General features: G+C 43.6%; 1 protein-coding gene across 2 annotated transcripts in view; it reads right to left on the bottom strand.

The window, feature by feature from the left end:
• lrrc74b (leucine rich repeat containing 74B) overlaps positions 1–24,559 on the bottom strand; it is a 161,858-nt gene that overhangs the window by 28,479 nt on the left and 108,820 nt on the right. For both annotated transcript variants that reach the window (XM_059987867.1, XM_059987866.1), the window contains exons 10-11: positions 9,657–9,773; positions 7,266–7,394 (exon numbers count right to left, since the gene is read on the bottom strand). In XM_059987867.1, coding sequence (XP_059843850.1) covers positions 7,266–7,394; positions 9,657–9,773 — 246 coding nt within the window. The remainder of the gene's footprint in view (positions 1–7,265; positions 7,395–9,656; positions 9,774–24,559) is intronic.

The raw sequence follows: 24,559 nt of genomic DNA, 5'->3' as shown, positions 1-24,559 counted from the left end.
GGGATTTGTTGAGGCAGTTGTTCTTGAAGATTTTGTTGGAACTTCTGCACATGGTTGATGTCTTGAAGGATGTCAACATTGAATTTCTTGATAGTGTTCTGATTTTGGTATTTCCTTTTGGGCCGAATCTTCATTCTCATGATGGACGAGATGGGTCGATGGTCTGTCCAGCACTCGTCAGCACCAGTAACAACTCTTGTTATCAGTACATCTTGTTGGTCCCGAGTTCGTACGATGATGTAGTCGATGAGGTGTCAGTGTTTGGAGCGTGGATGTTGCCAGGAGACTTTGTGCCTGTTTTTCTGGTGAAATAGGGTGTTTGTAATCACCAGGTTGTGTTCAGCACATTTGGTGAGGAGTGTTCCATTGGCGTTGACCTTGCCAACCCCTTCCTTGCTTATTATTGCAGTCCAGAGCCTATGACCTTTCCACCTTTCCTGATTCTGGCATTAAAGTCTCCCAAGCGGATGATCTTGTCATTGTTGGGAACAGAGGAAAGGACGTCATCAAACTGGGTGTAGAAGTTCATCTTTATCGTCCAGAGTTGGAGCATAGGCGCTGACGATGGTGGTGTGTTGGTCATGATTCGCAGAGTCATGAGACGTTCATTGATTCCCAGTGGTTGCTCTGTCAGCTTCTGAAGCTGGCTATTTTGGATGGCAAAACCTACTCCATGGATAGTAAACACAAAGTACACAGCAGATGCTGTGGTCAAATCAACACATATAAACAAGCTGAAGGAACTCAGCAGGTCGGGCAGCATCCGTGGAAATGAACAGTCAACGTTTTGGGCCGAGACCCTTCGTCAGAACTTGATCTTCATCTTTGTCCGCCTGTTCCACTGTTGAGGTCTTGGTTGGATTGTTCTTTGTCAGGGACCTCACCCTCGACCTTACTGCCATGGGTGATCCTATCAGGAGCACAGCTCTAGGCGGCATCGCTCTTGGGATCTCAGGACCACACAAGCTTCTCCAACACAACAAGATGACAATCCACAAAGAGAGGAGATGACCTGCTGGGTGGAGCCATAGTGACTGGTCTCTGGCAAGTGAGTCTGGTGCTGTGGATCAGAAGAGCAGAGAAGTGAAAGAGGACTGCAGTGTTGACAGGAGATTCCTTAGTTAGAGGAACAGTGATGAGGTTCTCCGAGTGTGATAAAGACACCTGGATGGTATGTTGTCTCCCTGGTGCCAGGATCAGGAATATCTTGGATAGTGTCCATGGCATTCTCAAGGGTGAGGGTGAGCAGCCATAAGTCTTTGCACTAATGACATAGGTAGACTAAGTGAGGAGGCCCTGAAGAGAGATTTTAGGAAGCTAGGTAGAAAAATGAGAAACAGGACCTCCAGGGTAGTAATCTCTGGATTGCTGCCTGTGCCACATGCCAGTGAAGATAAGAATAGGATGATTTGGCAGGTGAATGCATGGCTGAGGAACTGGTGCAGGGGATAGGGGTTCAGATCTATGGATCATTGGATCTCTTCTGGGGAATGTACGACTTGTCCAAAAGGGACCGGTTACACCTGAACCTGAGGGGGTCTAATATCCTTGTGAGCAGGTTGGCCAGAGTTGTTTGGGTGAGTTTAAACTGATTTGGCAGGGGGATGGGATGCCGAGTGATAGTGCTGAAGGTGCTGTAGTTGGGTTACAAACAGAGGTAATGTGTAGTGGGACTCCTACCAAGGAGAAGCCGATGATAGGGCAAAATTGCAGTCAACAGGATGAGTTGCAATGTAAAAGGCAGACAAAATTGAAAAAGGTGAATACAGGACTAAATGTGTTATATATGAATAAGCACAGTACACAGAATAAGGTCAATAAACTTGTAGCACAGTTGCAGATTGGCATGTATGATGTTGTAGGCATCACTGAATCACAGCTGAAAGGAGATTATAGCCGGGATGTTAATGTCCAAAGATACACTTTGTATTGAAAGGACAGAGGGGGTGGCCAGGATGTGACATTGGGTCAGAAGGTATTGAATCATTATGGATAGAGCTAAAGAACTGCAAGGGTAAAAAGACCCTGATGGGAGTTATATAGAGACCCCAAACAGTAGTAAGGATGTGGTCTACAAATTATAACGGGAGATAGAAAATGCATGCCAAAAGGACAATGTTACAATAGTCATGGGAGACCTCAATATGCAGGTAGATTGGGCAAATCAGGATGGTGCAGGATTCCAAAAGGGGGAAATTTCCAGAGTGTCTCCGAGATGGTTTTTTAGAGCAGCCTGTGGTTGAACTCATTTGGGGATCAGCTATTCTGAATTGGGTGTTGTTCAATGAATGGGAATTGTTTAGAGAGCTTAAAGTAAAAGAACCTTTAGGGGAAAGTGATCATAATATGATCGAATTCACCCTGAAATTTGAGAAAGAGAAGCTAAAGTCAGATGTATCAGTATTACAATGGAGTAAAAGAAAATACAGGGGCATGAGAGAGGATTTGGCCATAATTGATTGGAAAAGGACACTGGCAGGGATGATGGCAGAGAAGCAATGGCTGAAATTTCTGGAAGCAATACAGAAGGCACAGGATATATACAGCCCAAAAAGGACGAAGTATTCTAAAGACAATATGACACAACCATGGCTAACAAGGGAAATCAAAGCCAACATAAAAGTCAAATGGAGGGCACATAATCGAGCAAAAATTAGTAGGAAGTTAGGGAATTGGGAAGTTTTTAAATACCAACAGAAGGCAACTAAAGAGTTATTAAGTAGGTAAAGTAAGCTAACAAATAATATAAAAACGCATACCAGAAGTTTCTTCAGATACATAAAGTGTAATAGAGAGGCAAGTGTGGCTATCGGACCGCTGGAGAACGATGCTGGAGAGGTAGTAATGGGGGGACAAAGAAATGGCAGGTGAACTGCAAACAGTCTTACTGTGGAAGACTCTAGCAGTATGGTGGAAGTTCCTGGTGTCAGGGGGTCATGAAGTGATGAAGTTACCATTACTAGAGGGCAGGTTCTTGGGAAACTGAAAGATCTGAAGGTAGATAAGTAACTTGGACTAGATGTTGTACACCCCAGGGTACTGAAAGAGGTGGCTGAAGAGATTGTGTTGGCATTAGTAATGCACTCTTCAAGAAGGGAGAGAGGCAGAAGGAAGGAAACTATAGGCTAGTAAGCCTGACCTCAGTGGTTGGGAAGATGTTGGAGTCGATTATTAAGGATGATGTCTCAGAGTACTTGGAGGCATATGATAAAATAGACCGTAGTTCGCATGGTTTTCTCAAAGGAAAATCTCACCTGGCAAGTCTGTTGGAATTCTTTGAAGAAATAAAAGCAGGATAGACAAAGGAGCATCAGTTGATGATGTGTACTTGGATTTTCAGAAGTTATTTCACAAGATGCCACATGTGAGGCTGTTTAACAAGCTATGAGTCCATGGCATTACAAGAAAGATTCTAGCATGGATAAAGCAGTGGCTGATTGGCAGGAGGCACAGAGTCAACCTGCACAGCTGCTTAGAGTGTCCTATGGACACTCAAGATCCCCAAGATCCCTCTGATTCTCCACACTGCCAAGAGCCTTACCATTAATACTATAATTCTGCCATCATATTTGACCTACCAAAATGAACCACTTCACACTTATCTGGGTTGAACTCCATCTGTCACTTCTCAGCCCAGTTTTGCATCCAATCAATGTCCCACTGTAACCTCTGACAACCCTCCACACTATCCACAACACCCCCAACCTTTCTGTCATCAGCAAACCTACTAACCCATCCATCCACTTCCTCATTCATGTCATTTATAAAAATCACCAAGAGCAAGGGTCCCAAAACAGATCCCCGAGGCACAGCACTCTTCACTGACCTCTATTCAGAATATGACTGGTCTACAATCACTCTTTGCCTTCTGAGGACAAGCCAGATCTGGATCCACATAGCAATGTCCCCTTGGATCCCATGCCTCCTTACTTTCTCAATAAGCCTTACATGGGGTACCTTATCAAATGCTCTGCTGAAAACCACATACACTACATCTTCTGCTCTTCCTTCATCAATGTGTTTAGTCACATCCTCAAAAAATACAATCAGGCTCGTAAGGCACGACTTGCCTTTGACAAAGCCATGCTGAATATTCCTAATCATATTATACCTCTCCAAGTGTTCATAAATCCTTCCTCTCAGGAACTTCTCCATCAGCTTACCAACCACTGAAGAGTCACTGGTCAATTATAGACTCACTGGTCTATAATTTCCTGGGCTATCTCTGCTCCATTTCTTGAATAAGGGAACAACATCCGCAACCCACCAATCCTCCGGAACCTCTCTCATCCCCAGCTCAGCAATCTCCTCCCTCACCTCCCATGATAGCCTGGGGTACATATCATCCAGCCCCGGCGACTTATCCAACTTTCCAAAAGCTCCATCACATCCTCTTTCTTTATAGCTACATGCTCAATCTTTTCAGTCCGCTGCAAGTCGTCACTACAATCACCAAGATCCATTTCCATAATGAATACTTTACTTCAGTGTTCACTAAGTACCTCTGCTATTTCCTCTGGTTCCATACACACTTTCCCACTGTCACACTTGATAGATCTGATTCTTTCATGTCTTATCCTCTTGCTGTTCATATACTTGTAGAATGCCTTGGGGTTTTCCTTAATCCTGCCCACCATGGCCTTCTCATGGGCCCTTCCGGCTCACCGAATTTCCTTCTTAAGCTCTTTCCAGTTAGCCTTATAATCCTCCAGATCTCTAACATTACCTAGCTCTCTGAACCTTTTGAAAGCTTTTCTTTTCTTCTTGACTAGATTTACTACAGCCTTTGTACACCACGATTCCTGTATCCTACCATAACTTCCCTGTCTCATTTGAACGTACCTATGCAGAACTCCACACAAATATCCCCTGAACATTTGACACATTTCTTCCATACCTTTCCCTGAGAACATCTGTTCCCAATTAGTTTCACAGTTCCTGCCTGATAGCCTCATAATTCCCCTTACTCTGCTTAAATGTTTTTCTTTCTTGTCTGTTCCTATCTCTCTCCAATGCTATTGTAAAGGAGATAGAATTATGGTCACTATCTCCAAAATGCTCTCCCATTGAGAGAACTGACACCTGACCAGGTTCATTTCCCAATACCAAATCAAGTACAGTCTCTCCTCTTGTAGGCTTATCTACATATTGTGTCAAGAAACCTTCCGGAACATCCCTAACAAACTCCACTCCATCTAAACCCCTCGCTTTAGGGTGATGTCAATCGATATTTGGGGAATTAAAATCTCTCACCATGACAACTCTGTTATTATTACACCCTTCCAGGATCTGTTTCCCTGTCTGCTCCTCGATATCCCTGTTACTAAAGGGCAGCCTATAAAAAACACCCAGTAAAGTTATTGATTCCTTCCTGTTCCTAACCTCCACCCACAGAGACTCCGTAGACAATCCCTTCATGACATTCACCTTTTCTGCAGCCGTGACACTATCCCCGATCAACAGTGCCACGCCCCCACATCTTTTGCCTCCCTCCCTGTCCTTTCTGAAACATCTAAAACCCAGCACTTGAAGTAACCATTCCTGTCCCTGAGCCATCCAAGACTCTGTAATGGCCACCACATCATAGCTCCAAGTAATGATCCACGCTCTAAGCTCATCCGCTTTGTTCACAATACTCCTTGCATTAAAATAGACACATCTCAAACTGTCCATCTGAGTGCATCCCTTCTCTATCACCTGCCTATCCTCGCTCACACACTGTCTCCAAGCTTTCTCTATTTGTGAGCCAACCGCCTCTTCCTCAGTCTCTTTATTTCGGTTCCCACCCCCCAACATTTCTAGTTTAAACTCTCCCCAGTAACCTTAGCATACCTACCCACCAGGATATTGGTCCCCCCGGGAATCAAGTGCAAACAGTCCTTTCTGTACAGGTCATACCTGCCCCAAAAGAGGCAGGTGTGATTAAAAATGAATGTCTCACTAGAATTTCGTTGTTTCTGCCGATTCTTTTATGATCAAATCTGCAATGACTGGCTGGCTGCAAGCAATTCAGCTAATGTTGTTACTTCTATCACCTATTTACTTCCCCTTACTGAGAAACTGTTTCTGACTTACACGTAGTTTTTACACAGTTCTCCAGAATTGAACCCTTGGGTAATCTGAGGAGTACCCAGGCTTCCTTCCTGATAGTACATTCATCACGACTGCAGTAGTTCAAGACTTACCTTCACAGGGTAATTAGGGATGGTCAATTAAGGCAGCTACCCAAACCACCAAAAAAAAAACAAACTACACAAGTGGCTGCACTCTTGATATTTTATCTTATTGTCTATAAAATATTTCGTGATGTCCTGAATTATGAGTCCGTCTTAACACACACAAAATTCTGGATGAACTCAGGCAGATTCTATGACATAAACAGTTGATCTTTTGAGCCCAAACATTGACTGTTCATTCCTCTCTATAGATACTGCCTGACCTGCTGCGTTCCTCCAGCATCTCTGTGTGTTACTCAAGATTTCCAGTAATTGCAATCTCTTGAGTTTATATGACCTTGTTTTTGTTTTGAAGATACCAGTCAGAACGTACAGTAAAATCTATATTCAGGACAGCTCACCAATTGGTAGCAACTAGCTTTTGTAATTATGTCCCTATTTCAAATTTTCTGTATTTTGTTTCAGTATGATTGAGAATCCTTTTCTGAGAGTTATGCCAGCATAAGCATAGAACAGGAATCAGCCCTTCAGCCCTTCTTTTTGCTAACCTCAAAGGCAAGTTAATTAATCCCGTCTGCCTACACATGATCCATATCCCTCTGTTCTTGTCCTGGTCATGTACCTGGCCAAAGATAAATGGGTTAGTAGATTAGTCGGTCACATGAATGTAATTGAGTAGCATTGTGCTAGAAAGGCCTGATACTGCCTTGTATCTCTAAATACATAAATAAATAAATAAACAAACAAGCAGGCAGAAAAAATGGATAAATAAATGCCTCCTACACACTGTAAATATTAAACATGCAATCCTAGATACAGAGTGTTTCTCTATTACAATGCATTCTGAGAAAACAGTTCCCTATGCAACTGACGTCACCTATTTCACAAAGATCATCACTGTTGAATTGAGTTTTCCTTTGACTAAATCATGAAAAGGGTTGATGTGTTGCAGGGTGCCTTTGCTATGGAATTAATGAGAAACTGTGATATCAAAGTACCTCTTGTATTTTTCACAGTTTTTCTTAACAAGACTGACTTTTTGGCAGCCTTCACTGTATTTTGATGGAAAGGATGTAGTGACATACAGACCTTCAATCCCTCGTGGAACTTATGGAGTCTGATACGCCTGTTCTCCTCTAATTCAAAAGCGTCCAAGAAATGCTCCAACTTCAGCTGATTCTCCTTCATGTATTCCTTCAGTCTTGTCAGGGGATCGACCTGTAACAAGGAGCAAGTTAATCAGCAATCAGCATGTTTCCTCCACATTTTTTGTGGTGGGACATCTATTTTCAGATGCTAATTTTCTCTTTTTTAAAATTTCTGGTCAATTTTCCATCCTTGCAGCGCTGACGAGGGGACTTTGATGCAAAAGGCTTACTCCTGTTTCTCTTTCCACAGATGCTGCTTATCCTGCTGAGTATTTCCAGCATTTTCTCTCCTGAACTTCCTGGGAACCAATTAGATTGGCAGTGTAGGATCGATGGCCTACAGAAGTCTCAAACAATATAGTTAGCTCTTTGTAAGTAGCAAGTGTAGCTATTTTGCATGCTTAAATTATACAGCAATGACAACATTGCTTAAGGTGGTGGCACTCTTTCTTCTGCGTTTGAGCACTGCAAGTTCAAGTCCCACACCAAAGACACAGGTTTTTAACTCCAGACTGAAGCTGCAGTGCTGTGCTTTGAGAGTATTACACAGTTAAATAATGTTGGCCTTCAGATAAGATATTAAACTGAGGCCTCTCTCTGGGTAGGCGTACAAGAAGAATGAAGGTCAATACCTTACTCATCACTATTTGCTTGTTATTAGGTTGCTAATGTGAGCATTGTCTGAGTACAGTTCAGCTATAGGTTTCCTACCGAATGACTTTGATTAGATATTGCTGTAGTGGTAGCCAGAGTTTGAGACCGCTGCTTCAGAGACATGAATTTACATCTAACAACAGCAACTGGGGAGTTTTAAATTTAACCATAGAACCATAGAACACTACAACACAGTTCAGGCCCTTCAGCCCTCCATGTTGTGCTGACCCATATAATCCTTAAAAAACGTACTAAACCCACACTACCCCATAACCCTCCATTTTTCTTTCATCCATGTGCCTGTCCAAGAGGCTCTTAAATACCCCTAATGTTTTAGCCTGCACCACCACCCCTGGCAAGTCATTCCAGGCACTCACAACCTTCTGTGTAAAAAAATTGAAGTAGCTAAATAAATCTGAAATTTAATAAAGTCTCAGCAATAGTGGCAAGAAACTACTGTAATCACCATCTTACTCCAGGGACATCAGCCACCCAACACGTTGTGACCTATGAGTGATTCCAGTCCCTAGTGATCCCATTCCTAAAATGGAATGGCTGCTCTGTTTAGGAGCAGCTAGAGAGAACAATGTTGCCAGCAACATTCACATCCAATGAATAACTAAGAAAAGAAAATAAAGTAGTTCATTGATTATGAATGTTGCACTGACGTGGCTGGGTACAAACCCAAGTGCAGGACATAGGCGCGGAGACAGAGTTGGGAGGTGTTAGCACTGTAGCAAGCGTGGAATAGGTATCCATGAGAGTCTTTATGCAGAGCCCAGGTTCACGTAGAGAATCCAAGAACCAGTGTGGAACTTAGAACTGACAATCCTAAAGAACCATAAAACAAGGTTACTCATGCAAGAATCAACCAACGAATTGGCAGATCCTTGTTGTGATTCCAGCATTTACTGATGGTAAGCAGGTGTGTGTAATTAGTGGAACTGGGAATGATTGCAAATTAGACGAGGGTATTGAGGCCCAATTATTGAGGTAATAGCAAGGTGGGGAATTGCCAGACGGGACCATGACAATGAAGTGCTCTGGGATGTCCCAAGGTTGTGAAATTCACTGAATACAAATATAAGCCTTTATTGTTTTTGCTGCTATTATTTGTTCCACTGTCCAATTCATCCCCAAAAAGTATGCGCTTATGAGGAGAGGAACTAAAAGAAAAATCTTCAGTTGAAATACATTAAGGTGTCCTCAGGATGGTGATGCAGGAACATCCTATTTACATATACCTCTTATGAAAGGAGGGATAAAAAAGTAAGCAATTACTTTAATCAACTTCCACTTTATTGCCGCATTGCGGATGAGAAGTGCTAATGCATTGCGGACTTAAACTTTACCAATTTTACTAGGTAGATGGTAGATGAATGACCAGACATTTGTAGGTTACTAATCTTGAAATGGCTTAATGCAGAGCAGGGCTAGGAATCACCAAATGTCATTGGGTGGGGTGGGGGGGGGGGAGAGTGTTGACAAGTATATTCAGGGATATTCTGTGTATGAGAATAATAGATACAGTTCTTCTTGAATATATTTTGGTTCATATTACCAAAAGAACCTTCTACAATATACAATAAAGGATAACTGGATTATACAATAGGATAGATCATACAATTAAAAATATATAAAGTCTTCTGTCAGACATAAAACAAGAATAAATATTTACCTTGGACCTTGGTATTTTGAACTGATCAAGATTCCTCTCATGTTTTATTTTCAGATCTGGAGCCTGTTCTTTCATGCTATTGAACAAGTCCCCAAAATCATTATCAACTCTGATATCCTAAAGAGAAATACAAAGAATCATTGCCATGGTGCTGTGTATTGTTGGGAAAACACAAGTTGCAGAATTCAGGGAGGTTAGGTCATTTAGTCCTAAACCCATCATGAGCATATGGTCATCCTGGCATCTCTATGCAAGTCAAACGTAGAATATTACAACCTTGCATGGATTATGTGATGGAGAAGTGAGCCTTAAATGAGCTTTTGATATAGTTTTAGTAAACTTTTCCTCATGCATTATACTAATATAGAGGCAACTTTTGGCACTGACTGCTGCAGTACCATATTAAAAATCAAAAGATGTTCTCCCATGTCCAATGAGATATGCATGAACTACCTGAATGAAAAGATGCAATTACAGCTTGGGAACATCTGTAATGTTCACACATTATTTTTGATTCATGCAGTAAGTACTTGAGGAGTAAATTGAGAACTTAACAACTCCCGTGTTGGGACTGATTCTTTTTACGTTATATGTGTAACATCCTGGGAAAGGTTTCACTACTAACATAATGGTTTTTCTGTAGAAACATTGTTTGGGTTATGGCTAGAGATAACAGAATGTGACCTGGGGCTTGTTGTTCGGCATGAGATGAAGAGAGAAGATGCTGGAGAGAAGCGGTCATAGGATACAACCCAGTGGGGAGATCATGATTCACAGGAGCCGGATGGTGAGGTTGACTGAGGATCGGTGAATTGAGCTCCAACTGGTGCACATTTGACTGTTAAGTTGTAATGCGCCCTTTGAGTTTTTCTATCTTTTCTTTACTAACTCTTTAGTAAAGATTCATAAATATAATTCCTTTAATCATATGTAGTGTGCTATCTGCTGTTTCTTGGCACTGATTTGTTACAGGGTTGCAAATTACACAGCATCCACACAAACCGGGATTTGGGGTGGGAGAGCTGTCTCAATCTCACGAGTTTGCCGGGACCAGAATCCATCTTCCCTAGACTTACACAGCCAAGGAAACCAGCCGGGTTTCATTTTTGGGAGTATTATTGCAGACTGATTTTGCTGGTTGTCATGTGATTGCCCTGAACATGGATCCAGTGGGTTAGGTGTTTAAGCCTGTGTTAAACTATTGTCCAGTAAAGCGATTAAGATACATGGCTACGGACACTGCAGGGGCTGAGCGGTGGTGTGAATCCACAGGGTTACCAGTAACAAATGCATGTGGATTGAGTGGGGTAGGCATTCGTAGTCCCAGTGAATTGTTAATTTGGACTTTAATTACCATTAAAGCATTAGGAACAGTTATGATCATGGAGCAGAGGTTTGAGAAAATGGCGGGCAAAGATTTTGTTTTAGTTCAGACTAGCGCTGACATAACGGCAGTGGAACTGCCTGGTACTATTGGGGCCTTGGGAGAGGGGGAGCCATGGGAGAAGGGGAGTGAAGGTGAGCATGCTGAATCGGAAACTGAATTTCCCACAGTTGGGGGGCAAAGACTTTAAAGCCAAGTTGCTCTTGTTTCTGTGGAGCGAGGGAAAGGAGTAGTCCGATTTGGAAGGTTTAATGAGTCTCCAGCAAAGGGTGAGCATTCTGAGTTGATAGTGGCCCTTACCTCTCTGGCGAATAAATGGCAAAATGCCCAGGTTCAAAGTCCCAGTTATCATATGCTCAGCGTGTTCTTGGGAATGAAGCCCACCCCTTAAGGGGAAGAGGAGTATGAGACTTGGGCAAAGCAGACCTCTTAGAAGCTGGATGAGTGGCAGTGCTCTGATGACGTGAAAAGACAGTAATTGGTAGAGAGTCCGAGGGGGCTGGCTGCTAATGTAGTGAGATCCTTAAATCCACAGAACCCCTTTGCTACCTCTGAAGGCTACATGCAAGCACTAGAAAATGTTTTTGTCGCGACAGGATGTCTAATGGAGCTTCAGAGCATGTTTCAGGAGAAGGGGCAGAAACTTTCTGCCTACATTTTTTGGCTAGAGAGGCAGCTGAGTTGCTTGCGGTGTAGGGGGGGCCATTCAAACAGCTGAGGTGAATCAATCAAGAATGGACCAAGTGACGCAAGCCACAGGACCTGTTTGATGAGCTGATCAGATAAGTAAGAGAGGAGGAGAATGCGACAGAGGCACGAGAGGTCTTCATCAGCAGGGTGCAGTCTTCGGTCGTGGCCCCCTTGGCTGAAGTGACCACTGATAGTCCACCCCAGGGAGTGATAAAGGAGCTTGTGGCAGAGTTTAGGACTGAGATATCCTGATTGTTATCAGCAGGTGCAGCCACCCTGCACAATAAGGCTAACAGAGAGTCGGACCCCTTGAGGGGATGGACCAATCAGAGGGCTGCAAGTGAACGAGGTTCCCACAAGAAGGCAAGTGATCGGTATTGTCTTTTATAACTGTGGTGAAGAGGGATGCTTCAGACTGGAGTGTGAAGGACAGGAAAACCTTTGAAGAGTGAGCCCCCGGGTACTTAAACGGAGAGATCTAATGAGGGAATGGCTTGGCGTCTCAGGGTGAAAATGTCCCCAAGGAACATCATAAAGCAAAAAAACCTATTTCTGAAGGCTTAGTGGGGCCAAGCCCCAGTGTATCACTACAAATTGAGGGTACTTATGCTAGAGTCATACTTGACACTAGCTCTCAGGTTACTCTGGTGTACTGTTCGCTTTACAACTGGTATTTGACGCATTTACCATTGACACCCCTCAGTGTGCTAGAGATCTGGGTTAGCTGAGGTCCTTGATACACTAGTGTTGGTTTGTCCAGACCTGATCGAGAAGGGCAAAGTTTCAATTCTTGTGGGGTCAAATACTCCTATTGTGAAGAGGCTAGTGGCAGTCTGCAAGGAGAAAGTTGGAGAGAGCTTTTGAAAACATTGCCCATTCACCCTGCGTTCTGAGCTGCTTTTGAGGAAGGACTTGGCCGCACTGGGCTGGATGATGAGCATAAATGAGCATAAACAAGAGACTGTGTGGTACATTCAGTCCAAACCGGTCTGGGGAAGTAGTTAGAGTGATTGGAAACCCCAAATTTTCCAGAATGCTTGTTGCCGAGGCCCTCTTGGTGGATGATCCGGAAGACCACAAAGAGGAGTCATGCTTACCTGCTGGGGTACTGGGGAGACCCGAATTGCAGGAGCCCTCAATTGTACAAGTTAACAGGATGACAGTGAGTGTCAAGAACACCTCAGACAGGGAGGTCACCCTTAGATAGGGGTTGCCAATGGTGCACCTCTTTCCGGTGACAGTCATGTCCAGTGTCCCTGTGAGAGTAGCCGGGGAGAAGCTCTCTCCAATAAAGGGAAAGTTGACTGCTTGGTCATTCAACTTCGGGGTCTCCCCAATACCTGGAGGTTGGAAGAAGAGGTTGATAAAGATGTTGATCTGGAAGATTTCTTTTCTACTGACAAGTTTGATGTGGGTTGTTCCAAGAGCACTCACCACACCATTCAGGTGACAGAGGACAGCCCATTCAGAAAAAGGTTGCAGCAATTGGTGCCTGTAGAGGTGGAGGACTTCGACAGCATCTGCGGAAGTTGAAGGAAGCTGGGATCATCACTGAATCCAGAAGCCCTTAATCATCTCCAAATCCCTTAATCATGTCCAGAAAGTAGAATGGGAAGGAATGGGTATGTGTGGACTATCGGACTCTGAGCAGGCGTATAGTCCCTGATCTGTATATGGTCCCAAGAATCAAGGACACACTGGCCGGCGTGTGTGATGCAAAGTGTTTCAGTGTGCTGACATGAGGAGTGGGTATTATCAGAACCCCATGAGTGAGGCTGACAAAGAGAAGATGGCAGTTACATGTCCACTGGGATTCTTCCAGTTTGAAAGGCTACCCCTAGGCATATCGGGAGACCTGGCAACTTCCCTGCATGTCATGGAGATAACAGTGGGGGATATGAACTTGCTTGAGGTATTGGTATAGCTGGATGATCTCTCAGTGTTCGGGTCCACCTCGGAGGAACATGAAGTGAGGCTACTGAAGGTGCTGGGCCGCCTGAAAGCCGAAAGTATAAAATTTTTCTTGGACAAGTGCCAGTTCTGCAAGACATCTGTCAACTATGTTGGGCATGGGATGGATTATCTATGGATCCATCTAAGATAGAGGTGATGACCATGTGGCCAAACAACAGACTGTGAGTGCTTTGTGCTCATTCCTTGGATACTGAGGGTACTATTGGAGGTTTGTGAAGGAATACTCTAAAATGAGTCACCCTTTAAATCTGTGCGGTTACCCTCCTTTGAGGAAGAAAGGGAGGACAAAAGGAGAGGATGGTAAAGATTATCTTAACCTTTCAGAGTCTCTTGGAGTGAGATGGGATGAGAAATGTGAAAAGGCCTTTCAGTTGCTGATGAAAGCGCATGTACTGGGTTTGCAGACTCTCAGTTGCCATATGTACTGCATACAGATGCCAGCAGAGAGGGCTTAGGGGGTGTTCTGTATCAGGATCAGGGCACAGGGTTGAGACCTGTTGCTTTTGTCAGCTGGTGTTACCAGGTTTGGATATAGCCCAAGTGTGGAGTGAGAAATAGTGAAGCAGATCGATAGCTCACAAACTTTAATGTGAACCGTGTTCAAGGGAAAATAAACAATAAACGCTAGGCCAAATAGGGCCGTTAACCAAAACTCTCAAATGGGAAACGAAACCTACACTGCGGCTGAAAAGGTAATCTAAACATTAAAGGAATACCACTAGTCTTCAGAATCAGTTGACTCGAAAGTCCAATTTCTCAGGGAAGGCCGAAAGCAAACAGGTAGCAAAGTGTTGCTGTGCTCTGTCCAAGTCTTGACAAGCACTACGACGACATGTATGGAGTTAAGTTCTATCATGATTAAGTAATAATTAGTTGACACATGCAAATTCACAAGCGCAATTGCTGTATCTACTGCACTGTTGAATCCATGGTTGTGACAGCTGGAGTCTGTCACCCTCTGAGCAAAACTACCCCACGCACAAATTGGAGTTCCTGGCATTGAAATGGGCTGTGGTGGATAAGCTAAGTAACTATCTATATGGTGCTAGGTTTGGTGAGAGGATGGACAACAATCCATTAACATATCCTGACCTCGGCGAAATTGGATGCCAGTGGTTGGTGGCATTGTCTGCCTATGAGTTCAGCCTGAAGTACCTGCTGGGGAGTTAGAACTGATGCTGATGCATTGTCCTGATGTGCGCATGAAGGGCTGGACAAGGACAGAGAGCGGGAGAGCGTTCCTGCCCCAGGAGTGAAAGCCATGTGCCAATTTTACATCACAAGGAAGGCAGAGGAAAGACAAGGGCAGCATCCAGTGGTAGATCATTTGGGAGCATCTCTAATGGTGCCATTCCACAAGCTTACTATAACCTGACTGTTCTGAAGACAAAGCAGTTGCCAGAATTGAATCCTGGGGAAGTGGCAGCCAGATGACTCGTGTATTGGTACTGTTTGTTCAACAGTTGCAAAGGGACGTGGCCCCAGCAGACAAGATGAAACACTCTGCTGTGTCTCTACTACTGAGAGAATGGCCCAGATTGGAGTTGAGGAACCAGATCCTATATCAGGTCACATCACCTCCGGACCAGCCTTGGTGTTCTCAGTTGGTTTTGCCTCAGAAGTACTGGAGGATTGTGCTGAGGTTACTTCATGATGATTCTGGCCATTTGGGGGTTGAAAAGACCTATGGATTGCTCATTGATCGGTTCTGCTGGCCCCAACTGAAACTGGAGGTCGAAGAGTTCTGCAAGTCGTGCAATCAATGCATACGGAGGAAGACGCTGCCTGCGAGGGCCACTCTGCTATCCCACTTGCAGAATGCAGGGCCACTTGATCTGGTGTTTATGGATTTCCCATCATTACAGCCTGATGCCAGCAACTGTCTTGGTTATTACGGATAAGTACACCAGATATGCACAAGCCTTCCCTACCAAGGATCAGAGGGCGTCCACCATGGCCAAAGAGTTATAGGAGAAGTATTTCATTTATTGTGGGCTCCCCAGGTGGATACATAGCAATCAGGGATGGGATTTTGAGAGTAGGTTCATAAATGAGTTACTAAGCATGCTTGGAGTTGAGAAGTCGAGCACTATGCCTTATCACCTGCAGGCTAATCCCCAGCCTGAGAGCTTCAATCGGACCTTGCTAGACGTACTCGGAACCTTGGAGATCAGTAAAAAGAACAACTGGAGTCAACATATTGGACATCTGGTCCACTGCTACATCTGTACACAGAATAAAGCTACTGGGTACTCACCGTATTATTTAATGTTTAGGCACAAGGCAAGGTTGCCTGTTAACCTCTGTTTTGGGACCGGTGGGGAAGATCTACAACAGAAGACTTATCTGAAGTATGAGAATGGTGCTGAAAAAGCCTATGAACTAGCTGAGGTCTCAGCAACCAAGCAGAATCAAAGAAATATAAGGAGGTACGATCAAAAGGTTAGGTTCTCTCAGCTAATGCCTGGAACTAATGCCTCATGAACAGGGTCTACCTGGGAAGCATAAATTGGCTAACCGCTGGGTGACTATGCCTTATGTAGAGGAGAGTCAAATGTCAAACGTACTAGTCTCCTGGGTGAAACCAGAGGATGGGAATGGGCCTGTCAAGTTTTTCCATCGGAACCACCTTCTACATCTGGGAAAAGAGGAATGTGTTGACCCAGAGCCTGACCTGGACTCTACACCTAGTAAGAGGACTCTGCAGTGACAGTGGGGAACCAAAGGATCAGCAGTAAGAAGGATTATACTGGACCCCACCCCTATGATACTATGTCACATATGATACAGACTTGGAGAAAGAGGAAATGGGGGTGTGGTATATGCTGCCCTTCTCAAACTCCATAATAATTGATGAAGAGATTCCCAACCCTTCTCACACTGAGGCGGGTGAAATGGGGGGAACTAGCAATGGACAGGCAGGTTAGAAAATGGCAGGAGGCTGGACTCTACAGTAACTGGGCATGAAAGCAAGCTCAGCCAAATGACAAGGGGACCTGATTGGCTGGAGGCACAAGTAATGAACAGATAAGAGCCTCCTCAGGTGGATAGGAAAGAGCCCAGGGAGTGTCTAAAGCTGAAGAAGTAGATGATGGGTAAGGAGGTCGACAGGAAAGTAACTGGGCTTGGGGCCGAGCTCAGCCAAGTGACGAGGGGACCCAAGTAATGGACAGTCAGGTTTGTGGTTCGAAAATAATGAGAGGCTGGTCTCTAAATTAAGTGGACATGAGGCCAAGCTCAGCCAAGTGTTGAAGGGACCTGAGTTGTTGGGAGGCACAAGTAATGGACAGACAGAAGCCTCCTCAGGTGGACAGGAAAGAGCTAAGGGAGTGTCTAAAACTGAAGAAGTAGATGATGGGTAAGAAGGTCCCAAAGAGTCAGGAAACCTATGGAGACTGACCTATGTTGCACCTGGGGTGCAGAGTGTGGCACCTATCCTTTTGGTGATCTATGTCACTGCCACTTACACCTGGGTTGGATTTTGCGCTTTGTATGAAGGGATGACAAATTATCTCAATGTCACAAGTACATGATTAATTTTGGTGGGGTGAGAGTGTAACACCATGGGAAAGGTTTCACTGCTAATATAATGGTCTTTCTATAGAAGCAGTGCTTGGGTTATGGTTAGAGATAACAGATGCTTTGGAATGTGACCTGGGTCTTTATGTTCGGCGTGGGATGAAGAGAGAAGACGCTGGAGAGAACTGGTCATAGGATACAACCAGCGGGGTTGTATGATGATTCACTGGAGCCAGGCACTGAGATTGATTGAGGGTTGGTGATTGAGCTCCAACTGGTGCACATTTAACTGTTCAATTATAATGGGCCCTTTTTGTTTTTTCTTTTCTTTATTAACCCTTTAGTTAAGATGCATAAATACAATTCCTGTAATTGTATGCAGTGTGCTGACTGTTGTTTCCTGGCACTGAGTTATAACAGAGTTGCAAATTACACAGCATCCACACACACTGGGGTTTGGGGTGGGAGAGCTGTCTCAATCTCACTGGTTTGGCGGACCAGAGTGCATCTTTCCTAGACTTATGCAGCCAAGGAAATCAGGGGGTTTCATTTGTCAATGATCTGGATGATGGAATTGATGGCTTTGTTGTAGAGTTTGCAGGCAATATGAAGATTGGTGGAGGGGCAGGTTGTTTGAGGAAATAGGTAGGTAGATAGATAAATAGATAGAAAGATAGATACTTTATTGATACCAAAGGAAATTAATGTCACAGTACTATTACAAGTGCCCAGGTATACAAACATACAAATATTAGAAGAGAAGAAAGAATAAAAAATAAGGCACTTCAAAGAGTCCAACAGAAGGGGTCATCACTTCCCTGGCCATTGGTTGACTCATAGGTGAGCCTAATAGTCTAATAGCCTAACAGCCTCATAGTGTTCTTTGGAGCAGTGCAATTGTCTGAGGCTATGTCCACACTAGACTGGATAATTTTGAAAATGCCGGTTTTGCATAAAAACAATAGGCGTCCACACCAAGTGTTTCTGAAAATACCTCCGTCCACATTAAAATGGGTATTTGGGTAATCTCCTCCTACTGGGCATGCGCAGGACACACCTACAGAAAACAAGCAACATGTTTGGTGTCGACTCTCGCTGTGAAAGTGTGCGTTTGTCCAGTTACAGACTAGATAAACTTAAAAAGAAATTGCCAAACGACGGACAGTTGTTGGCTCTCACACAGGAGGATTTAAAACTAAAAAAAACAAATACTACAGCATATGGAGGCAGCCTACAGGGAGTTCACAGACAGTATGACCCAGCTGATGATGAACATTGAAAAACTGACTAACTCTGTTATATTAATAAAGCACCTTGTTGAATGTATAAAACATGTCTGTATCAGTGTTTTCTTGTTTTTCCATACAATGTTACATTAGGCTGTAACATATCTACTGTCAGAGAAGTACTTGCATAAATAGGTAAACCACCTTCATACAAGCAAGGACAGAAAACAGGGCAAAGTGAATATACTTATTTATTCAGTAAGTTATTGGTCAAAGTATTTGATGAGTACATTTCTAACACTTCTGGCTTCAGTCTCGCTGCCGCCTGTTCTGAAATTGTTAGGTTGTGTGGGGATTGCGTTCAGGAAAACAATGAAATGCCGCCATCTGTTCTGGCACATCATCACAGCGTTTCTATATATGTCTGGTTACCCCATTCACACTACTCCTGCCCAAGCGGCGTTTTCAAATTTACACACTCTGGAGGGTGTTTTAGAAAAGCTCCGTTTTCGGGGAAGGAAATCGCTGTTTCAGTGTGGACAGAGGGTCAAAACGAAGAGAAAAAGCTTTGGTTATGAATTTATCCGGTCTAGTGTTGACATAGCCTAAATCTTTACAAAAAGTGCTCCTCTGTTCAGCCAAGTTATGTTGAAAGGAATAGGTAGGATGGATGTGGAGAGGATGTTTCCTTTGGTGGGGTTACCCAGAACTAGAGGGCACAGCCTCAAAATTGAGGGGTGGCCTTTTAGAACAGAGGTAAGGAGGATTTTTTTAAGCCAGAGTAGTGAGTCTGTGGAATGCTCTGCAGCAGACTGAGGTGGAGGCCAAGTCCATGAGTATATTTTAGGCAGAAGTTGATAGTTTCCTGATAGGTCAGGGCATCAAAGGATATGGTGAGAAGGCAGGTGTATGGGGTTGAGTGGGATTCAGGATCAGCCATGATGGAATGGCAAAGCAGACTCGATGGGCTGAATGGCCTAATTCTGTTCGTACATCTTATATTCTATGGTCTTATGCAGAGGATGAGAAACGATGTCCAGAATTGTCTGTAGGGTCCTTTGTTCCACCACAGCCTCCAGTCTGTCCAGTTTGACTCCTATAACAGAGCCAGGTTTTTTAATCAGTTTATTGGGCCTGTTGACATCACCCGTGTTGAAGCCACTGCCCAAGCACACTATTGCATAGAAGATTGTACTGGTGACAACAGACTGAGAGACATGTGAAAGAGAGGCCTGCATACACCAGAGGACTTCAGTCTCTTCAGGAAGTAGAGGTGACTCTGGCCCTTCTTGACACAGCCTCTGTGTTGGGTCTCCACTCAAGTCTGTCATCCAGGTGCACACCAGGTGCTTGTAGGGAGGCTACAGAAGAACTTAGATTGGGCAAAGAAGTGGCAGATGGAATACAGCATCAGGAAGAGTATGGCCATGCATTTTGGTGGAAGAAATAAAAGGGTTGACATTTTCAAATGGAGAGAAAATACAAAAATCTGAGGCCCAAAAGGATTTGTGAGTCCATGTGCAGAATTCCCTAAAGGTTCACTTGCAGGTTGAGTCTGTGGTGAGGAAGGCAAATATGATGTTAACATTCATATCAAGAGGACTAGAATGTAATGTTGAGACCTACAAAGCACTGGTGAGGCCTCAATATTGTGTGCAGCTTTGGGCCCCTTATATCAGAAAGGATGTGCTGAAACAGGAAAGGGTTGAAAGGAGGTTCACAAATTTGATTCCAGTATTAAACGGCTTGTCACAGGAAGAGCGTTTGACAGCTCTGAACCTGTATTCACTGGAATTTAGAAGAATGAGGGGTGACCTAATAGAAAACTATAGAATGGTGAAAGGCCTTGATACAGTGGATATGGAGAGGATGTTTTCTATGGTAGGAGAGTCTGAGACCAGAGGACACAGCCTCCAAATAGAGGGACATTCTTTTAGAACAGAGATGAAGAGGAATTTCTTTAATCAGAGGGTGGTGAATCTGTGGACTTTGTTACCACATGCAGCTGTGGAGGCCAAGTGCTTCTGTATATTTAAGGCAGAGGTTGATAGATTCTTAATTAGTCAGGGCATGAAGGGATATGGGAGGGGAGGCAAAAGACTGGGGCTAAGAGGGAAGATGGATCAGCCATGAAGAAATAACAGAACAGACTTGATGGGCCAAATGACCTAATTCTGTTCCTATATATTCTGGTCTTATGGTCTAAAACGGCAGCATCTTCATTCTTACATAGGAGGAGCTGTTTGCTGTCTTGAGGCAAATTAGGGTGAATAAATCCCAAGGGTTCCTCTGGACCCTGCAAGAGGCAAATGCAGAAAGAGCCAGAGCCCTAGCAGAGATATTCAAAGATTCAGAGTACATTTATATCAAAGAATGATACACCTTGAGATTTGCTTGCTTACAAAGCAAAAAAAAAACCGAGAATCATAACCACTGTGCAGAGGAAGAGGGAAAGAAACATACACACACATTACGCAAACGATAGAAGCAAACGACAGCATTCCAAACCAGACTGAGTCCTTAGATCTGCTCTCCAGAGCAGCCAGGGTAGGACTAAACCTCGAACTCAATTCATTATACCAGTGTGGCAAAAAAGCCGCAAAACTTTCAGAGACGACAGTCACTGGATCAGTTCACAACCTCATCGCCGCAGAGAAATATTAGCAATGCGGGAGAGCGAGTGAAATCATCCTTATTATAAATAAATCATCCTTAGCACCAGGTGAGGTGCCAGAGGATAGAAAGATAGCTGTTTAACAAACGTTCTAAAAATAAACCAGGAAATTATAGGCCAGTAACGCTGACATTAGTTGTAGGAAAGTTATTGAGAGTTATTCTAAGGGACTGAATATACAGTATAAGTATTTGGATAGACATGGACTGATTAAGTCAGCATGGCTTCACGTGTGGTAGGTTGTGTCTAACCAGTCTCACAGAGAATTTTGAGTAAGTTAGCAGGAAGGTTGATGAAGGAAGGGCAGAAGATGTTGGCTACAAGACATTTGACGTAGTCCCACCTGGGAGCAACACACACAAAATGCTGGAGGAATTCAGCAGGTCAGGAAGCATCTAGGAAAAGAGTACAGTCAACATTTCAGGCTGAAACCCTTCAGTCCTGGCCTGCTGAGTCCCTCCAGCATTTTGTTATGTTGCTCGAATTTCCAGCATCTGCAGATTTTCTCCTGTTTGTGATTGGATTTCTGCATGAGAGAATGGTCAGGAAGGTTCAACCACTCTGCATTCAAGATGAGGTAGTAAATTGGATTAGATATTGGCCTTGCAGGAGAAGCCAAAGTAGTAGTAGATGCTTGCATCTCTGACTCTAGGCCTGTGACTAGTGGAGTGCCACAGAGATCAGTGCTGGGTCCATTGTTGTTTGTCCTCTATATCAATGATCTAGATGATAATGTGGTTAAATGGATCAGCAGATTTGCAGATGATGTCAAGGTTGGGGGTGTAGTGGACAGTGAGGAAGGCTATCATGGCTTGCAGTGGGATCTGCATCAGCTGGAAAAATGGGCTGAAAAATGGCAGATTGAATTTAATGCAGACAACTGCAAAATACACACCCAGGAAATCAGCTGATTCAGCTGGTTAGTCAACACCTACGGAGAGGACAACTAGACTTTTTGGCCCAAGACCATGATGTCATGTTAAAGTTGTATAAGACGTTGATGAGGCCTAATTTGGAGTATTGTGCAGCACACACAAAATGCTGGTGGAACGCAGCAGACCAGGCAGCATCTACAGGAAGAAGTACAGTCGACGTTTCGAAGATTCCAAATAGGCTTCCAAATTCTAAATAGGCTTTTTCCACTGAGGTTGGGTGGGACTACAACTAGAGGTCATGTATGAAGGGTGAAAGGTTCAAAGTTTAAGGGAAACTTGAGAGGAAACTTCTTCACTCAGAGGATTGTGAGAGTGTGAAATGAGCTGCCAGTGCAAGTGGAGCTTGAGGGCCCAATTTCAATGTCTAAGAGAAGTTTAGATAGGTACATACATGGATGGTAGAGGTATGGAGGGCTATGATCCCAGTGCATGTCGATGGAAGCAAGCAATTGAAATGGTTTGGGCTGAAGGCTGAAGGGCCTGTGTCTGTCTAGTACTTTTCTATGACTTCAGTACCGTAAGGCATGCAAGGAGAGCATCACAAATTCTTGTCCATCTGGACAATTAAACATAGTGAGCGTGCATTATTGTGAAATGTGCCTACTCACATCTTAATTTCCTTCCATGCCTTCAGTTCTTAAAGTTATATTGATCAATTGTAACTGGAGCTTCTGTGGTGGAGGGAATTTGAAGTTTTGCCTTCATGTTGAGGGGTGAAGTTGGGAGTGAGCATCACATGTCCCCACTGAATGAGACAGATGTCACTGGAAGTAGGCAACCCAGGGAGTAATCTGATTGATTAAGTCCAACAAGCAACAGTGGAAATATCAGGATCATTGCAGAAGATCTGATGATCATCTTCTGTAGCAGATTGCCTGACAGTGGCAAAAGGACAGGCCCTTCCTCTGACACACGGGGAAGGCATTCTGAAGTGCATATGAATGTATTACTGTGCAACAATGGCATCACATCAAATGGAGTCTTAGAAAAGTACAGCATAGAAACAGGCGCTTTGGCCCATCTACTCCATGCTGAACCATTTAAACTACCTATTCCCACCAACCTGCAAAGGGATCATTGCCCTTCAAACAAATATTCATGTCCCTATCCAAACTTCTCTTACACATTGAAATCAAGCTTGCATGCACTACTTGTGCTGGCAGCTTGCTCCACACTCTCATGATCCTCTGGGTAAAGAAGTTTCCCCTCATGCTCCCCTTAAACTTTTTACCTTTCATCCCTAACCCATGAGCCTACTTCCATTTATCTATCTATACCCCACATAATTTTCTATATCTTTATCAAATCTTCAATCTTCTACTTTTCAAGGAATAAAGTTATAACCTATTCAATTTTTCCTTATAACTCAGGTCTCCAGACCCAGCAACTTGCTTATAAGTTTTCTCTGTACTCTTTTACCTTATCTACATTTTTCTTCTAGGTAGGTGACCAAAATTGCACGAAATACTACAAATCCAATGTCTTATAGAACTTTAACTTAACATTCCATCTCCCGTACTCAGTACTTTGATTTATAAAGGCAAATGTGCCAAAAGGTTTCTTAGCAATCCTATCTACCTGTGACACCACCTTCAATGAATTATGGACTTGTATTCCCAGGTACCTTTGTTCTACTACACTCTGCAGTGTCCTACAGTTCACTCTGTAAGACCTACTCTGGTTGATCCTACTGAAGTGCAACACCTTCCACTTGTCTGCATTAAGTTCTATCTGATGTTTTTTAGCCCATTTTTTCAGCTGTTCTGGATCCTGCTGCAAGCCATAACCTTCCTCGCTGTCCACTGCACCTCCAATTTGGTGTCATCCGGGGTTCAGATCAGAGGACTTAATTTTGGTTCAGAATGCTGTTATGCGCTTCAATTGTTTGCATGATTTGTATTTCTTTTCTCCTGTGCATCGTGTGTTGGTCTTTTATTTTTATTTTTATTCTTTTTTTCTTTAATTGGTTCTTTCGGGTTTCTTGTTTTGTGACTATCTGTGAGCAAGCAAATCTGAAAGTTGTATAATTTATATATTCTTCAATAATAAATGTATTTGAATCTTGAAATGTAATATGTTGCACAATAATTGTCACCATTGCTGGACACTCAGCTTTGGTTCATCATTAATGTTGCAGCTATATAGGACCCTGGTCAGACCCCACTTGGAGTCCTGTGCTCAATTCTGGTCGCCTCACTACAGAAAGGATGTGGAAATAATTGAAAAGGGTACAGAGGAGATTTACAAGGATGTTGCCTGGATTGGGGAGTATGTCTTATGAAAACATATTGAGTGAACTCGGCCTTTTCTCCTTGGAGCGACGGAGGATGACAGGTGACCTAATAGAGGTGTATAAGATGATGAGAGGCATTGATCATGTGGATAGTCAGAGGCTTTTTCCCAGGGCTGAAATGGCTGCCACAAGAGGACACAGGTTTAAGGTGCTTGGGAGTAGGTACATAGGAGATGTCAGGGTAAGTTTTTTACACAGAGAGCGGTGA

The sequence above is a fragment of the Hypanus sabinus genome, chromosome 13, assembly GCF_030144855.1.
Source record: "Hypanus sabinus isolate sHypSab1 chromosome 13, sHypSab1.hap1, whole genome shotgun sequence".
Taxonomy (NCBI): Eukaryota; Metazoa; Chordata; class Chondrichthyes; order Myliobatiformes; family Dasyatidae; genus Hypanus; species Hypanus sabinus.
This window is presented reverse-complemented; position numbering and strand designations above follow the sequence as displayed.